General features: G+C 44.6%; 1 protein-coding gene across 2 annotated transcripts in view; it reads right to left on the bottom strand.

Moving 5' to 3' along the window:
- The window catches only part of MED21 (mediator complex subunit 21), a 119,175-nt gene that overhangs the window by 37,759 nt on the left and 55,763 nt on the right, over nt 1-25,653 (bottom strand). The window contains exon 3 of one of the 2 annotated variants that reach the window (XM_029600173.1): nt 4,074-4,174. The exons of the other annotated variant lie outside the window; for it this stretch is intronic. Coding sequence (XP_029456033.1) covers nt 4,074-4,174 — 101 coding nt within the window. The remainder of the gene's footprint in view (nt 1-4,073; nt 4,175-25,653) is intronic. 2 annotated transcript variants of the gene reach the window in all.

Raw genomic sequence — 25,653 nt, 5'->3', positions numbered from 1 at the left:
TTTCATAGCAGAATTGAATACACTGTGCTATCTAGTTTGAGATCGTGCGTTTAGCAACCAGAAGTCCCGGTGCATTTGGGTTGAATGAGACAAATAGTTGAGAAGTACGAGCGTCTGAGTGTGTTCTCTCCTTGTATTATGCCAATGCAGTCCAGCATGTGGAGCAAACGCTCTCTATCGTTAGAATGAGGTTTGAGAAAAGTGGGTAGTTCTATCGATTGGTTCAAGTGGAATTGTGACACCACCTTTGGGAGAAAGGCTGGGTGAGTCCTGAGAACTGCTTTGTGGTGATGAAAATGTAGATATGGCGTATAGTGAACCAAGGCTTGTAATTCACTGACTCGTCGTGCCGATGTTATTGCCACAAGAAATACTTTCCACGTTAGGTATTTTATATGTGCCAAATCCATTGGTTTGAATGGAGATAAACATAGTATTGGAACAGCTCATGCTAAGTTCCATGGAACCAGTGGTTTAGAGACTGGCGGATGAAAACGTGACAATCCTTTAATAAAAACGAGAGACTAAAGGGTGATTGGAGATAGAATGATTTTGATATGGTATATGATAAGCTGCTATGGCACCAAGGTGAACTCTTATGGAGGAAGTTGCCAATCCAGATGCATACGTGTAGAGATAATCTATGAGCAGTTCTGGAGAACAATCTAATTGTGGAATTCCTTTGGATGTGCACCAGGTGGAATAATGTTTCCATTTGAAACTGTAATTACATCTAGTTGATTGTTTTCTAGACTAGCAGGACTTTTTGGGCTGCCGTGGATATGCCTTGTTCTGTTATTTAACATTTTTATATACCGGAGTTCATGTAGCAAAATTACATATCACTTCGGTTTACATTATAACAGTAACAAGCATGTAAGAATGCGAATACATTAAACAAGGGAATTAACATGGATCAATGGAACAGGGGATAAGAATAGCTGAAAATAAACGATTATTTACATGGAGCCAAGGCTAATCCTGGCTCAGGGTCTTAGAGCATACTGGATAAACTTGGGGTTAAGGTGTGAGGTGCATCAGTATTAATGATCAACTATAGAAAGCTAGTCATAAAAGTAGTCTCTTAGATGATATGAAAAGCGAAAACACGCCGCTCTACCTATCGGGTTAAGCGAACATACCACACATGAGATAGTTTGTCTCTGTTTATCCATTCTAAAGTAAAGGGCCGCCTTAACCCAATAGGTAGAGCTTTGCAAACGGCGTGTTTTCGCAAAAGTATTTACAAAATCAATACGATCTTAGAAAAACCAGCATGGGATTATTCGGTGATCTTTAAAGGATATTTATATAATTATGTTGAGTTTTATTTATAGTTTCATTTTTGGAAAATTTGTATGTAATATTCATGTCTGCCAGACATACTATTTTTCATTTTGCTCATTTTTTCTATTTTTATAATATAATTTTTATAATAACTCATGGATTTTTTTTTAATTGTATGTCAAGTCCAGTGGTATTTGTGATTACCATTTTCTAATTCATTTCAGACCACCTGACTACTAGATTTTTTTGATGCACTCAATTTGAGAACAATCTGGTAGACACATTGTTGATTCATAAACAGGTAAAAATTTGATTTCTTTTTTATTCATGTTTTTTACTTCAGTCTAAGTGATGTCTATAATTTTGTATCTCCATGTGTTACCTAGTTTAACACTGAATTTTTTAATTATTTATGATTTATGTATATCCTGTATTGTTTATTTATTGATTTTAGCCCCTGAGGCAGCCCCAGGCGGGGTGAAACTCAGCCTGAGTCTGGCACAAACATTTGTCTCCATTCAAATAAAAGCTCAAATTTGGACTATTCTTGGCATCTAATCCATGGTTGTCTGGGCCAGGCAGGTGCTATCAGTATCAATTTAGCCACATCTGCTATGCATTTCTGAATTTTCCTTGTGATGAGCGGTATGGGCACAAAGGTACACATTAGGCTCTGTCCAAGGAATTAGGAAAGCATCTTACGCCACTCTGTTTGGACTGGGCCAAAATGAGCAGAAACTGGAAACCTGTGTGCATTTCTGTCAAAGAGGTCTATCGTTGGGATCCCCCATTGCAGGAATATCCCCTGAGCTACTTGATTACTCGACTCAGTCTGTCCACCCTGGTATTGGCTACTCCCGGCAGGTAAGTTACTTGCAGATAAAATGGAATTTTGATGCACTAGTTGGAAGATCAGCAAGGCTTCCTGGCAGAGACCATGAACTGAACCCTCCTGTTTTGTTTATATAAATATTGCCACTTTGTTGTCCATATAGATTATGACTGTGTCCCTGTAGGGTGTTTTGAATTGCTCTGAGTTCTAGAAAGTTTATCTGCAAGTTTTGTTCTGAGCAGACCATAGACCTTGTGTTTCAAGAAAGTCTAGATCAGCTCCCCAAACCTTGCGAGATGCATCGGTGTAAGTACTGCATTGTGAGGGGGGGGGTGAACAATGCTCCCTTGGATAGCATGGATACCATAAGCCACCAACTTATATCCCTCCTCATGTCTGAGGAAAGTATCAGGTGTTTTGTCAATGGTTGCGAGTGTTGCTTCCATTGCTGTTTCAAGCCCTACAGCAGACTATGCATATGTAGTCTGGTATTTGGTACTGTGAAGATGGCTGCTGCCATGACCCAAGACTGTCAAGACTTGTTTTGCTGTAGGCTTGCACGTTTGGTTGAGAGAGCATAGGAGTCGACACATCTCCCCCCTTTCCTGTCCTCCAGCAGGTACGCTCTGTTGTGTGTAGTATCCAGACAAGCGCCAATGAATTGTAGGATGAGAGTTGGTTTCAAATTCGATTTGCGCTAGTTGATTATCAGTCCCAACTTTTGTAAAACAGTCAATCACTTGTCGAAGTTGCTCCGCACTAGATGGGATGGTTACTCTGGTTTTGGTGTTGGCTTCGATGCCTGTTTCGCAGGTTCTGGCGCTGGCTGCTTCGGCGTAGTCTTCGATGCACCGATTTCGGTGCTCCGTGCGCCAGTATTGGCACTTGGTGCGTTGGTGTCCACATTCCTGATTTTTGCCCCTTTGACGATGACAGTTGTGGGCAGTTATGGACCAGATCCCTGGTTTCTGCTCTGAGTCGCTTTTGGTAGCGAATCTCAACACACACCCCCCTTCGATATTTGGTCATGGGAATGTTTTGTACTCACAGATCCCATAGACACTCCAGGCCTGGAGATTTTGGGGTCCAACGACAATGCTCTCCTTGCAGCTGGGGCTTGATTTTGATGGCCCTGATGAGGAATGAGCTTCTGAGGGGGTGTAGGAACCTCCCCCGCTGCTCCAACCTTGAATCTTGTGGGTGTGCTGCCTCTGGGCCCTCCGAGACATTTCGGCCAGTGTTCAGTCAGCTTGAATGTGGTCAGGCCAGAGGCAGTGATGGACATGATCTTCCTGCATGAACAGGGCTTAAAACCCCGACTGCCTACTCTTAAACATTTCTTCTCAAAATAAATACACCGAGGAGAAAAAAAGCTCTGCATGTGATCCCGCACATGGAAAAAAAAAAAAAATGAAATGAGGAGAAACTGTTCCTTTCCTGTGCGGGAATACAAGTGTAGCTGCAGAGGTCAAAAACTACCCTCTGCTTGGAAAAGCTCTGCCTCCTGGGCCCTGAATGTCAGCTCCCATGACAGCATGGCTAATTCAGCCCTGCTTATCAATGGGAAAAGATCCTAGCATTAAGACATGATAGATTAGCTAGATCTGATCTAATATGGGTCCCGTTCAAAAAGTGGTTGAAATCACAGCCTATGTCTAATCCTTCACTAACTGTATGGGTTTTCATATCCAGACAGAAGATGGTTCACCCACGGGAGGGTATGAAGATTCCCTGATGAGCAAGTTTAGGCTGTGTAAGGGGAGGCATGGGGAGGGTACTAAAGAAAAAGGAGGGGGTTTGTATCAGATTGTACATGTTGAATGCTGTTTATTTTGGAATTATGCTTTACAACTCGCAAATAAGCAGTTAAACAAAAGAAAAAAGTTAAGAAACCAAAGAATATAGATACTTAAAAGGAGAACAATTTTTAAGTCACCTTTGAAAAAAAGCTTACCTGTAAAGCTGCTGTAGATTCTTCACTAGGCAGTGAATCTATCAGTACATCTATATCCTTAGCTGTTCGTGCAATCAATGCAGCAAAAAGCTGGGCATATTCTGAAAAGTAGTCAATATATAAATATATCATTTAATTCAGAAATTTATTAATTACAGCACAATTCCTTTCTCCAGTCTGATCACAAGAATTAGTAGATAGAAGGTAAGCAGATGGCCTATATACATTCTAATTACTTGAAGGTACTTAAGTCACTTAATTTTTACTGTACCTTGGCACAAGTACAATTTAATTATGCCAAAAATTCTAGTTCATAGCTAAAGCCAAAATTGGACTAGTCACATTCTCTAACTACTAGTATAAAAGCAGTGGAAAATATGTAAACCAAGAATTGCTAAGAAAAAGGAAATGTTGCTTACCTGTAACAGGTTCTCACAGGACAGCAGGATGTTAGTCACATATGGGTGATGTCAGTGGATGGAGCCCTATTACGGAAAAAACTTTGTCAAAGTTTCTATAAAGCTTTGACCGACACTGGCACACTGAGTGCACTGAGCATGCTCAGCCTGTCTCCCCCGAGTCTCGTCTTATAGCAAAAAGTACAAGCGAAACTAAAATAAAATGTATATAGACCCAACTCCGTGGGGTGGCAGGTAGGTTTCGTGAGGACTAACATCCTGCTGTCCTGTGAGAACACCTGTAGCAGGTAAGCAACATTTGCTTTCTCACAGGACAAGCAGGATGGTAGTCCTCACATATGGGTGAGTACCGAGCCGAGGATGCCCGAGAGTGCACCAAATGCACCCAAAGACGTGCAAAAGGTGCAACGACAGGGGTGGAATTTGGTAAGGAGGGCATCCTGAAACCCTTAACAGGTTGGTGGAAGGATGTTGAGTAGTTAAACCGAAGAGATGAGTAGACGGACTGCCAAACATGGAAGCATGCCGGCCAGTCTTCTCTAAGCAATAATGGGCTGCGAAGGTATGGAGAGAGCTCCAGGTCGCAGCCTTACAAATATGTACAAGCAGCACTGGCTGAAGATTTATTTATTTTATTTAACATTTTTCTATACAGACCTTCATAGTTAAATACCATATCAGGACGGTTTACATCGAACAGGGATAAAAATAATTAGGTAAAGGAAGAGACAAAGTTACATTAAACGAGGACCGTGAACTTGGAAGCTTAGGTAGCTGGAAGAAAAGAGATAAAGTTAAGTAAAGAAAAGAGAAATAACAAATTCCGGACTAGAGATAGTTCAGAATAGAATTAGTCCACATGTTAGAGTTGGTATCCATGCTGTCCAGGAATCAGATGAGGGGAGGTATAATTGTTCGTATAATTGTTCGTGAGTAGATAAAGTCTAATGTGTATCCCAGGGTTCTGGGAAGGCTAGGCGGAACAACCACGTTTTGAGTTTTTTTTTTAAAAGTTAGCAGGCAAGGTTCCAACCTGAGTTCAGCAGGGAGGTTGTTCCAGATAGCTGGGGCTGCTGTTGAAAATGCTCGGTCCCTGGATGCAATGAGTCGCGTGGCTTTGGTTGGAGGGGCTTGTAGTGTTCCTTTGGATATTTCTCTCATTGGCCTATTAGAAGTATGGAGTTTTAATGGAATTTCAAGGTCGAGATAAAGGAGATCGTAGATGGATTTATGTATTAATGATAAAGATTTGTGAAGGACTCTGTGGTTGATTGGTAACCAGTGTAGATTTCGGAGGATGGGTGTAATATGATCACTCCGCTTGGTGCTTGTTAGGATTCTGGCAGCAGCATTTTGTATCATCTGAAGTGGCTTAATGGTTGAGCTGGGTAGACCTGTGAGGAGAGCGCTGCAGTAGTCTATTTTGGCAAATATCAAGGATTGAAGAACTGTCCTAAAGTCGTGGAAATATAAGAGAGGTTTGAGTCTTTTTAATACCTGTAGTCTGAAGAAGCAGTCTTTGGTGATAGTGTTAATCATACTCTTTAGGTTAAGACGGTTATCGAGTATTACCCCCAGGTCTCTAACCTGAGTATGAGTGAGGGCATGGTTATGATGGGTCTGTGATTGTATGTTGTCTTGGTTGGCGGAAATGAGAAGGAGTTCAGTCTTGTTAGCATTGAGGACCAAATTTAAACTGTTGAGGAGACTAGTGATAGATTGTAGACAGTTGTTCCAGATCGAGAGTGATTTGGTAATGGATTCCGTTATGGGGATCAGGATCTGCACATCATCTGCGTAAATGTAGTGAATAAGGTTGAGACTTGTTAACAATTGGCACAAGGGGAGGAGGTAGATATTGAAAAGTGTGGGGGACAGGGAGGATCCTTGAGGTACTCCTAGTGATGAATTTGTTGGTGGTGATTCTTTATTATTTATTCTGACCTTGAAGCTTCTATCACTAAGGAAAGACTTGAACCAGTTGTAGACTTGTCCTGAGATGCCTATGTCTAATAGACGATTCAGGAGAATGGCGTGGTTGACAGTATCGAACGCCGCTGATATGTCTAAGAGGATTAGCAGAAAAGAGTGTCCTTTGTCAAGTCCCATAATAATATGGTCAGTTAGGGAGATGAGCAGGGTTTCTGTACTGCGTGATTTGCGGAAACCATACTGTGAAGGATATAGTATATTGTAATCTTCTAAATACTCTGAGAGCTGGGTGTTAACCACCTTTTCTGTGATTTTGGCTAAGAATGGAAGATTCGATATAGGGCGAAAATTAGCTAGTTCACTAGGGTCTAAGTTGTGTTTCTTAAGGAGGGGTTTGAGAGAGGCGTTTTTTAGGATGTTTGGGTACAAACCTTGGGTTAAGCAGCAGTTTATGATGTTGGCCAGAGGTCCAGAAATTGTGTTTGGTATGAGTAGGAGTAACTTGGTTGGTAGGTTGTCTGAGGGGTGGCTGGATGGTTTCTGCTTCTTGAAAATGGATTCAATCTCTTTAGATGAAGTTAATTCGAAGTTGTCTAATTTGGCTCCCTTAAGCATATGGGTATTGGTAAATGAAGCGAGGGTGTTGTTATTGGGTGGGAGGAGTGAGAGCGTGTTTGATATCTTCTGCTGAAAGAAAATGGCTAGCTCGTTTGCCTTGGATTGAGCTTGTTCGTCTGGGATCGGTGGTGGTAGTGACTTTGTGATTTGAGACACATATGAGAAGAGAGCCTTCGCGTCATATTGGAGATCATGGATTTTATAGGCGTAAAAAACTTTTTTTTGATTTTAAAATTAAAGACCTGTAATGATGTAAGGTTCCTTTGTAAGAAGAAAGCGTGGAGGAGGAAGGGGCTTTACGCCATTTGTTTTCCTTGTGACGTAGTTCTTGTTTTATCTGTTTGAGTTCATTGGAGTACCAAGGTTGATTTCCTTTTTTTAAAGGATTAATTCTTTTCGAGATAGATGGGCAGTGTTTATTTGCTACAGCTTCTGTGATATTGTGCCAGGAGAGCACCGCTGTGTTGGGATTGGATAGATCTATATTTTTGAGATCGTTAGTGAGCTGTTCGTTGAGTGTGTCGGAAGCACATGATTTCCTGAAGTGAATGGAGGAGAGGTGTTGGGTGGTAGGTGTCTGTTTATTTGAGGTGAAGGTGGTTGTTATCAGATAGTGGTCTGACCAGGGGATGGGGGTACAAACCGGATCCTTGGTGATGGAGAAGTTAGAGTTGATAAAGATAAGGTCCAAGGTGTGTCCTGCTTTATGTGTGGGTCCGTTGACGATCTGGGTGAATCCCATAGCATTGAGGGCGGTGAGGAGGGCTTCACAGTTGGGTGCATGGTGAGTGGCTTCAAAGTGTATGTTAAAGTCTCCCAGGATTATGGTAGGAGAGTCAGTGTTGATATGTTTAACGATGGATTCAATAAGGGGGGGAGGCGTCTGCTTCCAATACTCCTGGGGGGGCATAAACTAGTAAGACTTGCAGATGATTAGATTTGAATAAACCTAGTTCTAGTTTGGATTCTGTCTTGATTGTATGAGATGTTAGTCTGAGTTCTTTCTTGGTGGCTAGTAACAGGCCGCCCCCTCGTTTTTTGTGTCTGTGGATAGAGAAAAAGTCGTATTTGTGGGTAGGCAATTGATTGATTAACGCTATGTCCGAGTTTTTTAGCCAGGTTTCTGTGATGGCGCAGATGTCAGGATTACAGTCTAAGAGATAGTCGTTGAGGATATGAGTCTTTTTTGTCAGGGATTGAGAATTGAATAGGGTCACTGAGAGAAGAGTTAGACCTAGGAGCTGAGTCAGGGGAGTGATCAGGATAGGGATGAGAGATCTGGGAATTCTTGCTGGAGAGGATTGAGCTGGAAGAATGTTGAAGGGGTGACGGTGATATCTGATGGGAATATGTTGGGTCATCATATTTGTGTTACTCTGGAATTGTTGTGAGTGCAAAGATGAGACTTGATTAAGGGTCCTGGGCAAATGTCGTTTTCAGGCCTTGCTTTTCAATAAGAAAGTTGAAAAGGGTTATTTGAGCCGCGGGCGTGTGGAGTTGAAAGGGGGGGGCTGCTCAGGGGCTGCACTAAGGGGCTCACAAAGGGGCAGGCCCCTTTGTCACGCGGCGCCTGAGCTCAGGTTAGTTTAAATGTCCCTCTCCCTCACTGATTGGTTGCTTGGGCTGGTGGGCGGGTCTTTTTGCCGCTGCCTGTGGGATCGGAGCTCAGGCTCGCCGGGGGGGAAGGGAAAAAAATTGAGGCCTTACCCCGACGGGTCTGGGCGCAGATCGCGCAGGCCTCCCCTCCCTGATGCACAAGTGGAAGCAGAAGCAGCAGTATCAGCGGTTTTGAGCAGGAGATGAGCAGCGCCGGAGCTCAGGTTAGTTTAAATGTCCCTCTCCCTCGCTGATTGGTTGCTTGGGCTGGTGGGCGGGTCTTTTTGCCGCTGCCTGTGGGATCGGAGCTCAGGCTCGCCGGGGGGGGGAAGGGAAAAAAATTGAGGCCTTACCCCGACGGGTCTGGGCGCCGATCGCGCAGGCCTCCCCTCCCTGATGCACAAGTGGAAGCAGAAGCAGCAGTATCAGCGGTTTGAGCAGGAGATGAGCAGCGCCGGAGCTCAGGTTAGTTTAAATGTCCCTCTCCCTCGCTGATTGGTTGCTTGGGCTGGTGGGCGGGTCTTTTTGCCGCTGCCTGTGGGATCGGAGCTCAGGCTCGCCGGGGGGAAGGGAAAAAAATTGAGGCCTTACCCCGACGGGTCTGGGCGCCGATCGCGCAGGCCTCCCCTATTGAGGCTGGTACGGCCCTAACAGAGTGTGGTTACACACTGTGTTGTAGTGAAATGCCTGCTTGTTGGTAGGAAAAAAAAAAAAAAAAAAAAAAGATACAGACCGTCAATTAGGAGGAAAAGGTCTGTTTTGCCCACTGGAACTCGCAGCTTGGCTTTTGGTACTAAAGGAAAAAAAAAGAGTTAGGTGTAATTCCTATGGAGTGTAGTGCGATCTAGATAGAATGCAAGTGCACTTTTACAGTCCAAGGAGTGGAAAACCCTCTCGCCCTGATGAGAGAGGTGTTGGGAAAAAGTGGCAGAGTATATTCTGAGTAAGGTGAGATGCTGCATCTACATTAAGTATATGAAGCTGAATACGCAAGACCACTCTGTCACGTAGGAACGCAGGGTCGGGCGAGCATGTAACAAGGTGTGAAACTCACTGACCGTGTTGGCAGAAGTGATGACTATGAGGGAAAGAATTTCCCATGCCAGACTTAAGTGAGAGGAATGGAAAGGCTGGAACGGGGAACGTATGAGTCTTGTAAGCACTAAATATAGGCCCCATTCCATAACCTGTAAAAATAGAGGCAGCTTAATCAGTGGATAACCCATGGTAAGCTGACTCAGAAGGGGTTGAACTGTTAATTGGTACCCCCACTCCCAAGTGGTACGCCAACTGGAACAGAGGTGTACCCATGTGGAGGATGTCTGGGGAGCAGAATCCGAGGGAGTAAGAGAAAAGAGTGGTATAGAAAAAAAAGGGGGTAATACCCTTTTGTACACACCATGTGGTAAATCATGCCATTTTAAATGGTAATATTTGTATGGAAGGTTTTTGTGATGCTACCAGTACCTGAGAACAAATCAGTGAGTCCATGATATGAGACTGACCTGTGAGAAGGTGAATTGGTTACTGGTGTGAGATTGAGAAGTATGGGAAAGCATACTGGTCTCGGCCAGGATGTGGGTCTGAGAAACAGTGAACCCCGTCCTGGTGCATCATAATAAGAGTGCTGGCTATGAGAGGCATTGAAAGAGACACATAAGAAGCCTTTGTTGCAGCAAAGGTGTCCAGGGGAATGCATTCAAGACATGTGTAGGGAGTAAAACATGTCCACATTATGGTTTGATTCAGACGCAGAGGGCAAGGTCGGTTCACCTCAGCGCTAGAAGATTTCTCGCTACACATGTAGTCTGAGACCATCTGAGAGGATGGAAACCTATATGGAGGTGGTCTGCTAATGCGTTCAGTAAGTCTGTTAGATAAGCAGCCCGGGAATGCATGAGTGAGAAAGGGCCAAGGGTAGAGCTGTGCAGCTAAGAGGTTGTGCGTGCTTGTGTGTTGAAATACCACATTGTCACTATGCTGTCTGTATGCACAAAGATTTGTTGCAGAGGCAGTATTGTAAGGCATAAAGGCATAACTAAGCTCCAGGAAGTTGATGTGAAACTCTGCATGGAGCGGAATAGACTCGTATTGGGTTGAGAAGATGTTAGTTCGAACTCTGCAACCCTGAGTAAATGCAAGCATGAGCAGGACCAGCCTAGGTTTTGGTTCTATATCTGCAATATGGATCAAGGACGAAAGTGGTTGAACAGCTTAGATCCACAGAATCTTACCCATAGCAAATCTGGACTAGCAAAGAAAGAATTGAGGGGCTGAGGTTATGTTGTATGTGCACAGAGATATATAGGAATTTGTCAGAATGTCTGCGTGGTTGTTGGACAGGAAGTTCGTTGTGACTGGTGTCCAGAAGTGTTCTATATGGGATTTATGGTAGTTAACAGCAATCCCAGGTAGTAGATTTATAGTGAGTCGTGAAGAAGATAAAGGAAGTATAGTGAGATTAAAACTCCCCCAGCCCCCACCTCCCTGCACTTTGTAGCATCCAGAGAACTGTACCCTGAACCTTGGTACCAAGTGGGGCAGCCGCTTTGATATCCTGCAAGTTGAGAGACCAGGTGTCATCCAACTGGAGAGGCTGATGTAATCTGGATATCATGTAATCTCCCACGGGAGCTTGAGCAGTAAAAAAGTCTCCCGCATTTCTGTGTGCTGTACAAGAAAACGTCAAGACCTGTCGCCAGGCCTTGAGGTGGATTTGTAATTGAGGCGGTGTTTGCTGGATCTTGTGTTTAGCAGATCAGCGAATGCATCTGGGATTTTGGTCCTTAATTAGGAACCAGAAGCTAGAGTATTAATCAGTTCAGAGTCCAGTTTGACAATGGGAGGATGTCCTGATGCAATCCCAAGTGATTGGTAGAGAGGTTCTCTTGGTATTGTGTCTGACATAGCTGGCAATAGCGATGTGACACTAATACAGTTCTTGGAAGACAAGATGACCTAGAACCTTTCGAACCATATGGCATGATTTAGAGAACAGGTCTCAATGGGATTGTTGCTGAAGTGGGATTAGAGTACTTACCATCTGTTGTGTATCGCAGAAGGACAAGCCAGTGAAGATCAATGGCTCTGTGGATTTCAGGAGGCATCGAGGGACAGCCTGAAAGACGTAAACATCTGACTCAACTCTGTAACCTGGTATGGTAGCGCAGGTACAGAGGAGACAGGCTGAGCTTGTCTGGCACTACCACAGTAATTTGTGAAGGGTCAGAACCCCGCACCGGTGTCTGTGGGGGAACGCCTCTGGTACAGGGGAGCCATTATGACTCATGAACCCGGCCCTCTTTGCAGCGGCTCGATGTATCGTGAAGCCAGTGCAGAATTCATTGGAACTTGGTCCGGTCATTCTGGAGCACAGAGGACTGCCAGCACTGTGTGGAACAGTGGCAGTGACAGTAGCGATGTTGCTCAGCCTGGGCATTCTCCAGCACCGAGTAAGATAGCACTGATGTCTTGGATGGTGTCAGTGGCAGACTGTCACGGTGCTCAGCCCAGTCTTTCCCCAATGCTGAGGTGGATGCATTTGCTGTCTTGGATGGCGAATGACAGACTGTCAGCATACCTGCACTGCTCCTGGCACTATGTAGTGTTGTAGGCTGATACAGGGCTTTAGTTAAGAACCCAAAGCATTGAGCACTGTATTTAGGTGAGGGCACTGTGTGTAGGTGCTATGTCAGTGTTGACTGTGTTTATTTATTTATTTATAGATTCTTCTATACCGTGGTACGTATAGCTATACATCACCTCGGTTTACAGTGAAACAATAAATTAGCAACAGGCTTTACATATAACAGTTTACACAGTAAAACATGTAACAGCAACAGGCTTTACAGAAAACATTGGGTTTCAAGGGTAATATGCTAACATTAACAATAATAACTATAAAATATTAATAATCAAGTATAACGCAGGAGTAAATTAACTGACCAAGGCAAGACCAAAGTCACGTTAAAGTCAATATCTAGAGATGCATAACAGAGGGGGGGGTACGTCTTAGAGGCATAATAAATACAATTGGTTAGGAAAATAACCTGGAAAAGGTAAGTAAAAATATGGGATAGCTGAATTTTAGGATAGGTATGATTCATAGAGTGAAAGCTTGTTCAAACAACCATGTTTTAAGGTTTTGTTTGAACATTTTGTGACAGGATTCAAGACGCAGGTCCAACGGCATGTTGTTCCAGATATTGATTCCAGCTATGGAGAATGAGCGGTCTCTGGTGGATACGTGTTTGATGTGTTTTAGAGGATGGACAGCTAATTTCGCTTGGTAGATATTTCTAGTTGGTCTGTTGGAGGTGCGAAAAATGACCTGATCAGAGAACCATTGCATCTCTTGGTTGTGAATTGATTTGTGGATGAGTGATAGAACTTTATAAGTAATTCTGTGGGATACGGGTAGCCAATGTAGGAACATGAGTGCTGGCGTAATATGTTCATGCCGTCTGGTATTAGTAATTAATCGAGCTGCGGCATTCTGCAACATCTGTAAAGGTTGAATTGTGCTTTTCGGAAGACCCAGTAGCAGTGCATTACAATAGTCTATCTTTGGTAGAATTGTAGCTTGTAACACAGTCCGGAAATCCTGCGAATGTAATAACTGTTTAATTCTTTTTAGGGTGTGTAACTTGAAGAAGCCACTCTTAATTGTGGTCGAGATGAAGTTTTTCATTGTGAAGTGATCATCAATAACGACCCCAAGGCTGCGGACATGCTTCAGCTTGATATGGTCTGTTGTTGAGGAGGGAGAGTTCGATGTGGTGTTCTTGTGTGGCGTTATGAGGAGGAGTTCGGTCTTGTTGGTGTTGATTGCAAGATAGTTTTCCATGAGTAGCTTTTTTATTTCGGCAAGTGCTGATTCCCAGGTTTTCATGGCTTTAGAAAGTGAATCATTGATTGGGATAATGATCTGGACGTCGTCAGCGTATATAAAATGACGGAGATCCAATTTCTTCAGTAGTTTACAGAGTGGAGAAAGATATACATTGAATAGGGTTGAAGAAAGGGAGGATCCTTGAGGGACACCTTGTGACAGATTTCTGGGTTTTGACGTATGGTGTCCCATCTTGACACTATGTCCTATCTTTCAGGAATGATTGTATCCAGGCTAAGGCAGTGCCGGTGATGCCAATTTGTGATAGGAGAGAGAGAGGAGTGTAAAGTGGTTGACAGTGTCAAATGCTGAAGAGATGTCAAGGAGGGCCAGAATATAAGAGTGACCAGTGTCGAGGGATTTTAGAATGGAGTCTGAAAGGGACACTAGAAGTGTTTCGGTGCTATGGTTCTTCCTAAATCCGTATTGCAAGGGGAAGAGTAATTGATTTTCCTCTAGAAAGTCAGTTAGTTGTTTGTTAATGACCTTTTCTAATATTTTTGATAATAACGGGAGGTTCGATACTGGTCGATAGTTAGCTGGTTCAGATGGATCCAGATCAGCTTTAAGGGTAGGCTTTATTATTGCATGTTTGAGTTGCGTAGGAAAGACTCCCCTCTGTGATAGATTTGTTAATGATGTTAGAGATCGCAGGGGCGATTCTAGTAGGAATAGCCAGGAGTGTTTTTGTTGGCATAATATCAATAGGGTGTAACGCTGGTTTGATTCTTTTTAGAATTGCTTCAATATCCGAAACAGTAGAAGTTTCAAAATTTGAGATTGTGGGTGAATCATCTTTGGAGTTTGTAAGTACCGGGGTAGTTGGCTGAAGTGGAGGTGTAAAACGAGCCATAATATTTGATATCTTATCCTGGAAATATGAGGCTAATTTCTCACATTTATTTTCGCCTTCATATTCAGTGTAGAGGTTAGTTGTGGGGGAGATAAGATTAGAGACGTATTGGAAGAGGGCATGTGGGTTAAACTGGTATTGATGAATTTTTGTTGAGAAGAAGTTTCTTAGCTTCGTCGGTTGATTTACGGTACTTGTGGAGTAGTGATTTGTATCTTTGCTGTTGAATTGAATCTTGGTTTTTGATCCTTTTTTTTCCATTTTACGAAGCTCACGTTTCATATTTCTGAGGTCCGTAGTGTACCAAGGCTTCTTGTCGTCCTTCTCAGAGTTGATCTCTTTAGTTATTAGCGGACAAAGTCGATTGGCGATGTCACTGGTGAGTTGATGCCAAGTCGTGCATGCTGAATTGGCATTTGAGAGATCTATATTGTTGCTCTCTTCCGTTATAGCTTCTATAATGTCTTCCATTTGGCATTTCTTCCTGAATTCAATAGTTTTGTATTTAGGGTATGTCGGGAGGGAGTTACTGTTCACGGTACATCTAGTGTCAACTCGGTAGTGGTCCGACCATGGGATGGGAGTGCATAGTGGAGGGTCTGATATTATTAGGGCGTTCGTGAATATCACATCCAGTGTATGGCCTGCTTTATGTGTTGGGCCTGTGACAGCTTGTTTGAATCCCATGGCCTTCAATGTAGATAGGGTTGCTTCACAAGCTGAGGTAAGTGGGGTGCGGTCAAAATGAAGGTTCAAGTCACCTAATATAATGGTGGGTATGTTGATGTTGATATATTTTGCAATATATTCTGTAAGAGATGGGTTTTTTTCTAATATGCCAGGGGGAGCATAAATTAAACAAATTTGGAGGTTCTTTGATTTAAATAGTCCAATTTCAATCTTGTGAGGTGGAAGGCATGGTTGAAGGGCAAGTTTAAAAGATTTCTTTGCTGCAAGTAGAATTCCCCCTCCTTTCTTTTTGGATCTTGGAATAGAGAATATATCATATGATTCTGTAGGTAGTTGGTTAATAATGGAGACGTCTGTGCTTTTAAGCCATGTCTCCGTAATTGCACAAATGTCCGGAGATTCGTCTGTAATGATATCCCCTAATAGTATAGCTTTTTTTTTTAGTAGAGATTGTGTGTTCAGCAGTAGTATGAGAAAGTCATAAGACCCATGATTTGTGTCAAAGGGGAAGTCATGATGGGAATGAGTGATCTGTAGCATGAATTGATTGTCTTCGATCTCGTTGTATTGGAGGTGAAATTCGAGTATTTTAGAACTGGAATGTGGGAGGCACACATGCTGAAGGTTGTGTACGTTATAGTAATATTGCAAGAAGTATGGGTCGCTATATGTGAGTGTTTGGATGAGGCCAATTCCAGCTGTGGGCGAGCGCTGAGTGATTGTTTGCTTAATGCGTGGTATAGTAAGCTTGATGTGATAATGCCTAATAGAAATGTCACTTCCTATCTTATCCTTGCCTTCTGCTTAGTATTGAAGTCGAGGAATGTGGGAAATACCCGCGTATGTAGAGCAATACTGAGCAAAGTAGCAGTGCCGTGTACCTGGACTCGTATGTGGCTAGTCATGCGAGTAATTTTAGAGTCCTTTATCGAGAGAGAGATACAAAGAAACTTGCAGCTTACAGACTTGTTGAGACCTGGATCTGACATGAGAGGCCATTCCGCGACGGTCAGCTGGGCTGTCTGAAGGGGCGCTCAAAGGGGCAGGCCCCTTAGTTGCGCTCCTTCGTGCGCGCTACGCCGCAAGAGAGAGTGCTGTGGTTTAAAGCCCCCGCTCACCTCCGGCGTGTGACGTGTGCACCGGGGAGCTTGCCGATAGGCTGAGGCAGCAGGGAGGAGGAGAGTCCGAATGCCTCGTGGCCGGTGCTTGGTCCGTCTGGGGTAAGTGTGAGCGCTCGCGAGGGCTTACCTCGATGGGCCTGGGCGCCGGCCCTCGCGGTGCGTGTCCTCCCCGATGGCAGCATAGAAGCGGCCTCAAGGGTATTGTCAAAGATATAGATGAAAAAACGTCAATGGCCCGGGCAGAGCAACAATAACAGTGACAGAGGCACCAACGGCATTGGCGTAGGTATCTATGGAAATGTGGCATCGGGAAATTTATACAGGCATCAATAGGAATGAAGAGGACACCGATGGAAACTTGTGGGCGTCGACCCGGGCATAGATGGAAAAATCAGCACCATGGATGAAAACATTGATGGCACTGAAAAATTTGATACTGGGATCATGGCATTGACGGACTGCGGGGGGGGGGAAGCAGTGTCAATGGCATCAAAAAAGGCAGGACGGCCTGGATGGGGGTACCAACAGTAGCAATGGGAAATGGATTGCATGAAGGTACCAAGGTATGAATTCGAACGAGGTCCTGTGGCAACAGTAACCGTGGAAGTCCCTATCCCACTAGCGTTAATAACCAGGCAGAGGTCACAGGAGGACACTCGCAGGCTATGTGGTACTAACTGAAAACATAGGGAAAGGGAAGGCTGCAATTCGGTTGGTAGGCCGGGGAAACTATAGTGAGGTGACAGGAACCGACCTAACAGGGCATAGTACTCACAGAGTGTCGATTTAATGTATGCGAAGGGAGACCCGTGCAGGGAAAAAAAGTTTTGTGATGTAAAAGTTAGCAAAATTGCTTACCTTGTAATAGGTGTTATCCCAGGACAGCAGGATGTAGTCCTCACATATGGGTGACATCGGTAATGGAGCCCTATGTACGGAAAACTTCTTTAAAAGTTTCTATGAAACTTTTGACTGGCACCGGAGTGCCTACTGAGCATGCCCAGCATGCTATGATATTCCCTGCCACAGGGGTCTCTCTTCAGTCTTGTTTTGTAGCAATAAGCGTTAGCCAAAAATAAAATAAAACGTATCGGACCCAACTCCGCGGGGTGGCGGGTGGGTTTCGTGAGGACTACATCCTGCTGTCCTGGGATAACACCTATTACAAGGTAAGCAATTTTGCTTTATCCCAGGACAAGCAGGATGCTAGTCCTCACATATGGGTGATTAGCAAGCTAGAGGCTGAGTCATTTTGTGCTGAAGTGACCGTAAGGTATTGTTATTGAAATGAATCAGCCGAAATCACAGCAGGTTGGATGTAGAAGGAGTTGGGGGTATACTGGAAACAAGTTCTTTAAGACGGACTGTCCATATGCTGAATCTTGTCTTCCTTCTTTATCTAAGCAGTAGTGGGCTGCAAAGGTGTGAAGAGAACTCCATGTTGCTGCTTTACAAATGTCTAGAATAGGTACAGAGCGAAGGTGTGCTACTGAGGTTGACATTGCTCTGACTGAATGTGCTTTTACTCGCCCTTGAAGAGTAAGGCCTGCTTTGTCATAACAGAACTGTATGCAATCTGCTAGCCAGTTTGACAGAGTATGCTTACCCACTGCTTTACCTGGTTTGTTTGGATCATAGGAAACAAACAGCTGACTGGATTTTCTTTGGGCTGTAGTGCGGTTTAAATAGAAGGACAACGCACACTTACAGTCCAAAGTGTGTAAGGCTCTTTCTCCCTGGTGAGAGTGAGGCCTAGGAAAGAATGTAGGTAAAACTATTGATTGGTTCAAGTGAAATTCCGTGACAACCTTAGGAAGGAATTTTGGATGTGTCCGAAGGACTACCCTGTCATGGAGGAACTTTGTAAAAGGTTCATATGTGACTAGTGCTTGTAGTTCACTGACCCTTCTGGCAGATGTAATGGCTATGAGAAAAACCGTTTTCCATGTAAGGTATTTAAGGTCACAAGTATTTATGGGTTCAAAAGGAGAACGCATAAGTCTAGTGAGTACTACGTTCAGATCCCATTGTATGCTTGGGGAATGAACTGGAGGTTTAATGTGAGTTAGGCCTCATGAACTTACGAACGAGAGGCTGTGTGGAGATAGCTGCATCCCCCAGCTTGCTATGGTAAGCTGAGATTGCACTTAAGTGTACCCTTACAGATGATGTCTTAAGACCAGAGTCTGAGAGGTAGTAAAGGTAATCTAGTAGCGAGGTAGTGGGGCAAGTGAAAGGATCTAAATCTTTCTGATTGCACCACAGCGTAAACAGTTTCCATTTGTAGGAATAATTCTTTCTAGTGGAAGGTTTACGTGCAGCTATAAGTACTTGAGATATAGCGGATGGAAGGTTGAGTGGCTGTAAGACCAAGCTTTCAACAGCCATGCTGTTAGGGACAGGGATTGAAGGTTGGGATGGCGCAACTGACCCTGTTCCTGAGTTATGAGATTGGGAGCTACTCCCAGGCGAATTGGATCCCTGACTGATAGATCTAGCAGTGTGGGGAACCATACTTGTCGAGGCCAATATGGGGCTATGAGTATCATAGTTCCCTTGTCCTGTTGTAGTTTCACTAAAGTTTTGGTTATGAGTGGTATCGGTGGATACGCGTATAACAGGCCTGAAGTCCAATGGCGAGCAAACGCGTCCTTTGGTAGGCTGTTTTGTTGCCAGAGGAGAGAGCAGTAATTGTTCACTTTGTAGTTGAGTTGAGATGCAAAGAGATCTATCGTCAGTTGACCCCAGCGTTGGAAAATCTTGGATGCTATTGCTGGATCCAATGACCATTCGTGCGGTTGGAACCGACGACTGAGGCGATCCGCTACTGTGTTGTGGATGCCCGCTAGGTAGGTGGCCCGTAGAAAAATTGAGTGTGTGAGGGCCCAGTCCCAAATCTGTGCTGCTTCTTGACAAAGGAGATAAGAACCTGTCCCTCCTTGTTTGTTGATGTACCACATGGCTACTGTGTTGTCCGTTTGGATCAGAACAGTCTTGTGTGATAGGCAGTCCTTGAACGCATGTAGCGCATAGCGTATAGCTCGAAGCTCTAGGAAGTTTATTTGAAAAGAGGCTTCGAGCTGAGTCCACTTGCCCTGTGTCTTTAGATGACCAATGTGTGCTCCCCATCCTAAGGTGGATGCATCTGTAGTCAAAGTCACTTGTGGAACTGGCTGCTGGAAAGGTAGGCCTTTGAGCAGGTTGCCCATTGATGTCCACCAGAGGAGTGCAGATCTGAGTTCTGGTGTGATATGAATGGGAGTAGACATTGGTTGAGTGGCTTGTATCCACTGTGTTTTGAGTGTCCATTGCAGTAAGCGCATGGTCAATCTGGCCATGGGAGTGACATGAACTGTGGAAGCCATATGCCCTAGAAGAATGAGGCATTGGTGAGCAGTTACCTGGAATGGTTTGCGAAGATTGTGAGCCAACTGGACAAGTGTTTGCGCATGGTCTCTTGGAAGAAAAGCCGTTGCTAGTGTAGTGTTCAGTTCTGCACCTATGAACTGTATCAGATGAGTTGGTGGCAGATGGGACTTCTGGTAGTTGATGAGGAATCCCAAGGAGTGAAGCACTTGGATGGTGAGCTTGAGAGAAGTGAGAGCTCCTTCTTTTGATTGACTTTTGATGAGCCAATCGTCCAGATAAGGGAACACGTGCACTCTGTGCTTGTGGAGGTGTGCCACTGCTGCAGCCATGCATTTTGTGAATACTCATGGTGCTGATGCAAGGCCGAATGGCAGCACTCTGTATTGAAAATGTTGATTTAGTATCCGAAAGCGCAGGTACTGGCGATGAGGAGGATAGATGGGGATGTGAGCGTATGCATCTTGAAGATCCAGAGAGCAGAGCCAATCTGCCCTTTGAAGAAGAGGCAGAATGGTGCCTAGAGATACCATTCTGAACTTTTCCTCTCAGGAATTTGTTGAGATTTCTGAGGTCTAGAATGGGTCGAAGGCCTCCTGTTTTCTTTGGAATGAGGAAATATCTGGAGTAGAATCCTCTGCCCTTTTGAGGCCCAGGGACCGGTTCTATAGCCCTGGCTCTCAGAAGGTTGGATAATTCTGTTTGAATTATGGAATGTTGATTTATTGTGTAAGAGTGATGTGGTGGATTTTCTTTTGGGATAGTTAAGAAATCCAGCCTGTAACCGTGAGTTATGATGGATAACACCCACTGGTCGGTGGTGATGGAGGTCCAATTGTTGTGGAAGTACTGTATGCGACCTCCTACTGGTGTTTCCTGAAACGGGTTGATGTAGCTGCTGCTCTCTGGGGCTTTTCAGAAACCAGAAGTAGTTGTCTGTGGAGGTGGCTGAGGTCTTGTTGGCCTTTGCCTAGGCTGTTGGCGTTGTGTTGGGCAATTGGCCCTTGGCCTACCAGCTGGGGGATAGTACCGACGTGGATGGTAGTATGGTCGGCGAGAGTCACGTCTGGGAAATTTCCTGGAGGAACTTTGAGGTTCTGGAGGCTGAGAGGATAATTGTTTTAAGGTTTCGGTGTGGTCCTTTAAGGTTGCCACAGCTTCCTTAATCTTTTCCCCAAAAAGGTTATCCCCGGTACATGGAAGATCAGATAAATGCTCCTGAACCTCTGGGCGAAGATCCGAGGCCTTTAGCCAAGCCCATCTTCTCGCAGCTATGCCTGATGCTGACAATCTTGCTGCTGTCTCAAAGCAATCATAAGTTGCCCAAGTCAAGGCCCTTGTGTATGATGTTTAGGAATGGCTCCTGCAACTGTTCTGTAAGAGAAAGCGTGAGTTCCTGAACTTGTTTCCACAAGTTTCTTTGGTATTGATTTATATAAAGCTGGTAAGCAGAAATTTTTGACACCAGCATGGAACCCTGGAAAATCTTTCTTCCTAAATTATCCAGGAATCTACTTTCCTTTCCAGGTGGTAAGGAAGCATGTGATTGCTGCCTTTTTGCCTTCTTTTGGGCAGATTCAACCACCACTGATTGGTGAGGCAGTTGAGACCTCTGGAATCCTGGAGTAGGTTGTACCAGGTACGTGGCTTCAGCCCTCTTGTTCACCGCCGGTACAGAACTTGGGTGCTCCCAAATTCTGTGCTGTAGTTCTTGAAAAACCTCATGGACCGGGATTGCCAACATTTCTTTGGGAGGGTCCACAAATTGAAGGACTTCCAAAGTTTTCTGCCTCTCATCTACTTCCGTCTGGATAGGAAAGGGGATGGTGTCTGCCATTTCCTTTACGAAATTAGTAAATGAAAAGTCTTCTGGTGGAGACTTTCTATGATCATCCGGCGGAGAGGGCTCTGAGAATAGTTCTTCATCCGAAGAATAGTCAGAGGAAGAGTCACCAGGATCATGATGTGGTGGCACAGGCGAGCGAGGCCTAACAGGCCTTGGTACTCCTGATGGGCCTGGGACAGGGTCTAGTGGCAACTGCCTTGGTAGACCAGATGGTCCTGGAACTGGATCCTTTGGTAGTTGTTTGGTCAGAATGTCCAGAAGTGAGTCCAGTTTGTTAAATACTGGATGCAGGATGTTGACATCCCCCAGTGGAACCGGTGCTGGCATCGCTGGCACCGAGGAAGGAACCGGTAGAGGTGTATGCGGCATCGGTGACAGTACCGGGGTGGGAATAGTCTCCGGATCCGCTGCCATCGTCGGTGACCTTGGAATCGACGGAATGGGCATCGATGGTAATGGCACCGGCATAGATGGTGGAATCGCCTCTCGTAGAGCTTGTTGCACCGCTTGACGTATCAGTGAGTCAAGTTCCACTCTAGCAGCTGGTGAAAACAGAGCAGCTGTAGAGGGAGGCGGTGGAGGCGATACCGATACCTCCTCAGAGCCCTGAGGAGGTTCGGGACCCGGCACCGATATCGGTGGGGAATGCCCTGTAGTAGGCCTTGGAGCCTCTACCTCCGTCCGGGTTTTCTTTGCCGGAGAGGCCGTACCTGCGGAAGCCTCTTCGGCCATCGTCTCCTGCCGCCGATGGCGATGCTTCTCCTTTTGTTTTTCGCTTCCAGCAGTCGATGCCCTCGATGATATCGACTGAGATGAAGTCGAGGCGTCTCCCGCTTCTGGGTGTTTTTTCTTCAACAGAAGCTGGCGAACGGAAGCAGATGGAGAAGACTGCGTTGACGTCGATGCCCGTGGAAGTAGTGTTATGGAGAAAAGTTGTTCCATTTTCTCAGCCCTTAAACGACGACCTTTACTGGTCATTTCAGCACAAGATTTACACATTTGAATGTTGTGGTCCTTGCCTAAGCAAAGAACACATTCAAAATGTGGGTCGGTAATCGACAGTTCTTGTGCAGTTAGGGCACTTTTTGAAGCTGGAGGCCATGGCGCCGGACGGCCGTCGACGGCAAAAACCCCCGAGTTATCGCTCCCAGCCGGGAATCGATAACAGAAAAAAAAAGATACCGACGGTAACAAAAATCGAAAAACCCCTGCGGCTAATCACATTTTTTCAAAATTCGTACAAGGTGAAAATCACCTCAAGACTCCTAATAGCCCACGATGCTAACGGCTTCGCGGAAAAAAGAAGACTGAAGAGAGACCCCTGTGGCAGGGAATATCATAGCATGCTGGGCATGCTCAGTAGGCACTCCGGTGCCAGTCAAAAGTTTCATAGAAACTTTTAAAGAAGTTTTCCGTACATAGGGCTCCATTACCGATGTCACCCATATGTGAGGACTAGCATCCTGCTTGTCCTGGGATAATAAGTGTTTCCATGTGGAAAAATTGTGAGAATTTCTCAGAGCGGAAAAAAGACTGAGGGGAGATACCTGTGGTCACAGGGATAATTGCAGGCTGAGCATGCTCAGTGTGCCAGAGTCAGTCAAAGCATTATAGAAACTGACAAAAGTTTTCTGTAACAGGGCTTAGTCCACTGACGTCATCCATTGTGAGGGCTACCATCCTGCGAGAAACAAAATAGCTCTATCCAACACAAACATCTATCACTGAGACTATCAAGGTTATAATAACTAACATGGTAATGATGGCAGCAAGATCAAATGGTTCATCCTGTCTGCCCACCAGGTTTTATAGTAGTAACTGCCTCTGTGCAGTTTACTCCCATACCTTAAGGATAGTAATATTTAGTCAAAACCAAGCAGCTGTCTAACCCATAAAAAAAATAAAAAGTTTACTCTAGTAACATTTTTACAGGGTGAGCAGCCTTCAATTCAGACCATGCTACTTTAACATGCTTTGTTTTTGGAATTGGCTATAGGAGCAGTTCAATCCTTTATCCCTAAAGTCTGTATCAGAATTTGTCATAACTTTGCTGTTTCAATACAGTTAACCAAATTCCTTGAACACTCTAAAGAGGGACACATTTTGACTTGAGGACCACATTGCTGGCGATGCCTATAAGGTAGGCTACTTTGTCAGAGTGGGGGCAGTTTCTGGTTGAAGAGCTGGAGGGGCTAAGAAGATCATTTCCTCAGTGTAGAATTACATCCTGGCCTGCAGCAGCATCACTTCCACAGAGCCATGGATGTCTCTCCTGTGACCACTGGAAGTGATATCGCTCATATAAGCCAGGACTCTCACCCACATGCCGTAGTCTGGCTCCCTGCTTCAAAGATAACCCTCATCTACAATGCCAAGCAGGTAGCCAGGTCAGACCAGCAATACTGCAATGTCTAAGAATACTTCCAAAACAATTTGTTCTGCTACTTGAGATTTAAAAGACATCTAAATAGTCTCAAAGCCACTGAGAAAAAAAACCAAAACACAAACTAGTAAAAATCTGTCCCCACCACTGCCTCCCCCAAAAGTTTAAAATGAAGCAAAATATTTGAGAATGGCTAGATCTGACAGTAAACCATCTAAAGAAATATAGTGGCTAGGAAGAACTGACAAATATCAGTCTTCTCACTTAAAGCAACTCAATTTAAACTTCCCCTTCCTATGAGTACGCGTAAGCTGAAACTAAACTTTACACAGTTTATATCCAAATACCTGGGAAGATTTTTTTAAGTTTTTAGTCTTTAAGAAAGTGTGAACAATTAATACAAGAAAAAATATTGTAAATAAAAGAAAGCAGAGTTGCTTACCTATAAACAGGTGCTCTGAGGACAGCAGGATATTAGTCCTCATATGGGTGACATCAGATAGAGCCTGATGTGGAAAGATTATGTCAAAGTTTCTAGAAACTGACTAATCACATTGAGTATGCTCAGCATACCCTATACCAGCGCTTCTCAACCGGTGTGTCGCGTGCTCCTGGTCTCTCCCGCTGCTCTTCCTTCCCTGCTGCCGTTGCCACCTGGCTATCAGTATATTCAAGCCCAATGGGAACAGCAGCGGTGGTAGCAGTAGCACCTGCGGCTGGCCTTTTCTTCCTGCAGCCCCGCCCCCCCGTGACCCAGAACAGGAAGTGATATGCGATGCACAGGAAGGAGAAAGCCTTGCCACATGGAAAAATAGTAGCAGCTGCAGCAGTGGCCCCCAAGCAATCGAAGCAGCCAGTAATTGGGAAAGGAGACAGCAGCATGAGCCTCCCGTGGCCGATGGGATTCTTCTTTCTTGGCCTATGGGGGCTGGAGGAGGTGGCTGCTGCAGCTACCATTTGTGCTTTGGGGGGGGGGGGGGGGGGGGGGGGGGGGGGGGGGAGGAGAGAAAACGAAGTGAGTGAGAAAGAGAAGCAGCCAGCCAGTGTGTGATTGAGAGAAACTGGTCAGAGAGCTGAGTGTGTATGTGAGAGACAATGGGATTGCAAAAAAGATTAAGACCGTGGTATCTAATTTTTTTTGCAATCCTGACTATTTTTAGATCACCTGCCTTCGTGTTTTGTGAGAGACAATGAAAGTGACTGCTCAGGGAGATGACTGATGTGTGTGAGCGCGTGAGAGAACGCGTGAGTGTGAATGTGAGAGAAAGAATGTGATTCAGGGAATGAGAAGCCTGTGCATGTGGAGTGTGAGCATGAAAATGAGAGGGATGTGTGTCTGAGAGAAAGTGATTATGGGAATGAGAAGCCTGTATATCTGAAAGAACATGAGAGTGGGAAGCCTGTATGTATGGCATGAGAAACTGTTCAGGAAGGTACTTGTTTGTGTGTCAAAGACTGTTTGGGAGATTGGTGTGAGAGACAGAAACTAGGAGAGCTGCTGGAGGGGGTAAGTAAAGGTGGCTTTAAGTTTATTTTTCTTGATTGACTGCCATTTTAATTATTTAATGTCTGCTTTTTTGAAATATTTTATTGGTGTTTGGAGAATGTTTAATAGTTTGAGTTTTAATTGTTGGATGTTATTCTGTTCATAGCTGTTTTGAAACATTTATTCTGCTTAATATAGTTTTACAATTATTTCTGTGTGGGGATCTATAGCTGCTTGCTAGTTCTGGTTTCCCAATAAGGTGTACTGGTTTTTAGGGCCTGAAATATTTGTAGTGTTGCCTTTTCATAGATATGGAATACACTCCAACAGGAGCAACCCTAATACAGGTGTAACTTTGTGCAGATTAGTTTATGTGCAT

The sequence above is a fragment of the Rhinatrema bivittatum genome, chromosome 4, assembly GCF_901001135.1.
Source record: "Rhinatrema bivittatum chromosome 4, aRhiBiv1.1, whole genome shotgun sequence".
Classification (NCBI taxonomy): Eukaryota; Metazoa; Chordata; class Amphibia; order Gymnophiona; family Rhinatrematidae; genus Rhinatrema; species Rhinatrema bivittatum.
The sequence above is the reverse complement of the archived record's forward strand: the minus strand, read 5'-3'. Positions and strand labels throughout refer to the sequence as shown.